Source organism: Oncorhynchus clarkii, unplaced genomic scaffold (genome assembly GCF_045791955.1).
Source record: "Oncorhynchus clarkii lewisi isolate Uvic-CL-2024 unplaced genomic scaffold, UVic_Ocla_1.0 unplaced_contig_2530_pilon_pilon, whole genome shotgun sequence".
In the NCBI taxonomy this organism is placed as follows: Eukaryota; Metazoa; Chordata; class Actinopteri; order Salmoniformes; family Salmonidae; genus Oncorhynchus; species Oncorhynchus clarkii.
Window position 1 is genome coordinate 495,001 of NW_027261135.1, and position 2,500 is coordinate 497,500.

The 2,500-nt window shown below is 35.6% G+C and overlaps 1 protein-coding gene across 1 annotated transcript in view; it reads right to left on the bottom strand.

Moving 5' to 3' along the window:
• Positions 1–2,500, bottom strand: part of LOC139405154 (adhesion G protein-coupled receptor L3-like) — a 58,074-nt gene that overhangs the window by 7,722 nt on the left and 47,852 nt on the right. Inside the window, exon 4 of the mRNA XM_071147572.1 lies at positions 1,879–1,988. Within this exon, the coding sequence (XP_071003673.1) occupies positions 1,879–1,988 (110 nt within the window). The remainder of the gene's footprint in view (positions 1–1,878; positions 1,989–2,500) is intronic.

Here is a 2,500-nt window from a genome sequence, read left to right on the forward strand (position 1 = left end):
GGATGAATCACTGTTATAAATGATGGATGAATCACTGCTATAAATGATGGATGAATCACTGTTATAAATGATGGATGAATCACTGCTATAAATGATGGATGAATCACTGTTATAAACGATATAAATGATGGATGAATCACTGATATAAATTATATAAATGATGGATGAATCACTGATATAAAGGATGGATGAATCACTGTTATAAATGATATAAATTATGGATGAATCACTGTTATAAATGATGGATGAAGCACTGTTATAAAGGATGGATGAATCACTGTTATAAATGTTATAAATGATGGATGAATCACTGTTATAAATGTTATAAATGATGGGTGAATCACTGTTATAAATGATGGATGAATCACTGTTATAAATGATGGATGAATCACTGTTATAAATGATGGATGAATCACTGTTATAAATGATGGATGAATCACTGTTATAAATGATGGATGAATCACTGTTATAAATGATGGATGAATCACTGTTATAAATGATGGATGAATCACTGTTATAAATGATATAAATGATGGATGAATCACTGTTATAAATGATGGATGAATCACTGTTATAAATGATATAAAATATCTCTTTACTGAGTTTTAGCTCCTCCTTTTTCCAGACGTCAGTCTTTTGCCCAAACGGAGTCTGTCAACAGAAGGGTCGGAGGTCAGACAGTCATTTAAGCTCACCCTCCCTTCCCTTCTTTCCTGTTGGAAAAGCTGAGATTCCACGAAGATCTCAGATTTCCACATCGCTGGTGTTTGTCCGAGGCCCGTTACTGGCTGCGGTGGTGTAAATAATATCTTCTCAAACATTCTTATCAGTTCATACGTTCCTGCTATTTCAATCTCCAGACAACAACATTGAGCCAGATGGAAACATTTTACTGTCAAAAAACAATGTTGTATGGAGTACATGAGTTTCATCAGTATTTCCCACAGTTTATAGTCTAATATTGTTGTATGGAGTACATGAGTTTCATCAGTATTTCCCACAGTTTATAATCTAATATTGTTGTATGGAGTACATGAGTTTCATCAGTATTTCCCACAGTTTATAATCTAATATTGTTGTATGGAGTACATGAGTTTAATCAGTATTTCCCACAGTATACATTATAGTATTGTTGGATAGTGTACCTGAGTTTCATAAGTATTTCCCAAAGTAAAAACTATAGCAGATGCAAATCATAGTATGATACATATACAATATAGTATAATATGCTTACCTAATATAGTAGTAATAAAGTAGTTTATAGTAGTACTTACTGTAGGGGGGCACCTCACACCGTATAGTACAGTAGAGTATAGTATAGTGTAGCACATACTGTATGGGACACACTTGTACTGCAGTATATTATAGTATCATATAGCATAGTATAGTGCGGTGCAGTGTAGTATGGGATAGTATAGTGCAGTACAGTGTAGTAGTATAGTAGTATAGTATAGTATAGTACAGTATAGTATGTAGAGTGTAGTACTTACTGTAGGGGACACACTCGTACTGCAGTATAGTATAGTATCATATAGCATGGGATAGTATAATATAGTATAGTATAGTATAGTATGTATAGTGTAGTACTTACTGTAGGGGACACACTCATACTGCAGTATAGTATAGTATCATATAGCATGGGATAGTATAGTGTAGTAGTATAGTATAGTATAGTATAGTATAGTGTAGTACTTGCTGTAGGGGACACACTTGTGCTGCAGTATAGTATAGTATAGTACTTACTGTAGGGGAGACACTCGTACTGCAGTATATTATAGTATTGTATAGTATAGTAGTGTATAGTGCAGTATAGTATAGTATGTATAGTATAGTATAGTATAGTATAGTATAGTATAGTATGCATAGTGTAGTACTTACTGTATGGGACACACTCGTACTGAACCTCCAGGTATTTGTATGTTCCAGGACAGGGGTCAGGGAAGACATCAGGTCCAGCTACCACAACACACTGGGTACGGTTGTTACACCTGGAGACAACAACAACAACAACAACAACAGGTAAACATCAGAACGTGTATACAGACACACACACACTGGGTACGGTTGTTACACCTGGAGACAACAACAACAACAACAACAACAACAACAACAGGTAAACATCAGAACGTGTATACAGACACACACACACTGGGTACGGTTGTTACACCTGGAGACAACAACAACAACAACAACAACAACAACAACAACAACAGGTACAAATTAGAATGTGTATACAGACACACACAAACACTGGGTATGGTTGTTACACCTGGATACAACAACAACAACAACAACAGGTAAACAATAGAATGTGTATACAGACACACACACACACACTGGGTGCGGTTGTTACAACTGGAGACAACAACAAAAACAACAACAACAACAGGTAAACATCAGGACGTGTATACAGACACACACACACACTGGGTACGGTTGTTACACCTGGAGACAACAATAACAGCAACACCAGGTAAACATTAGAATGTGTATACACACA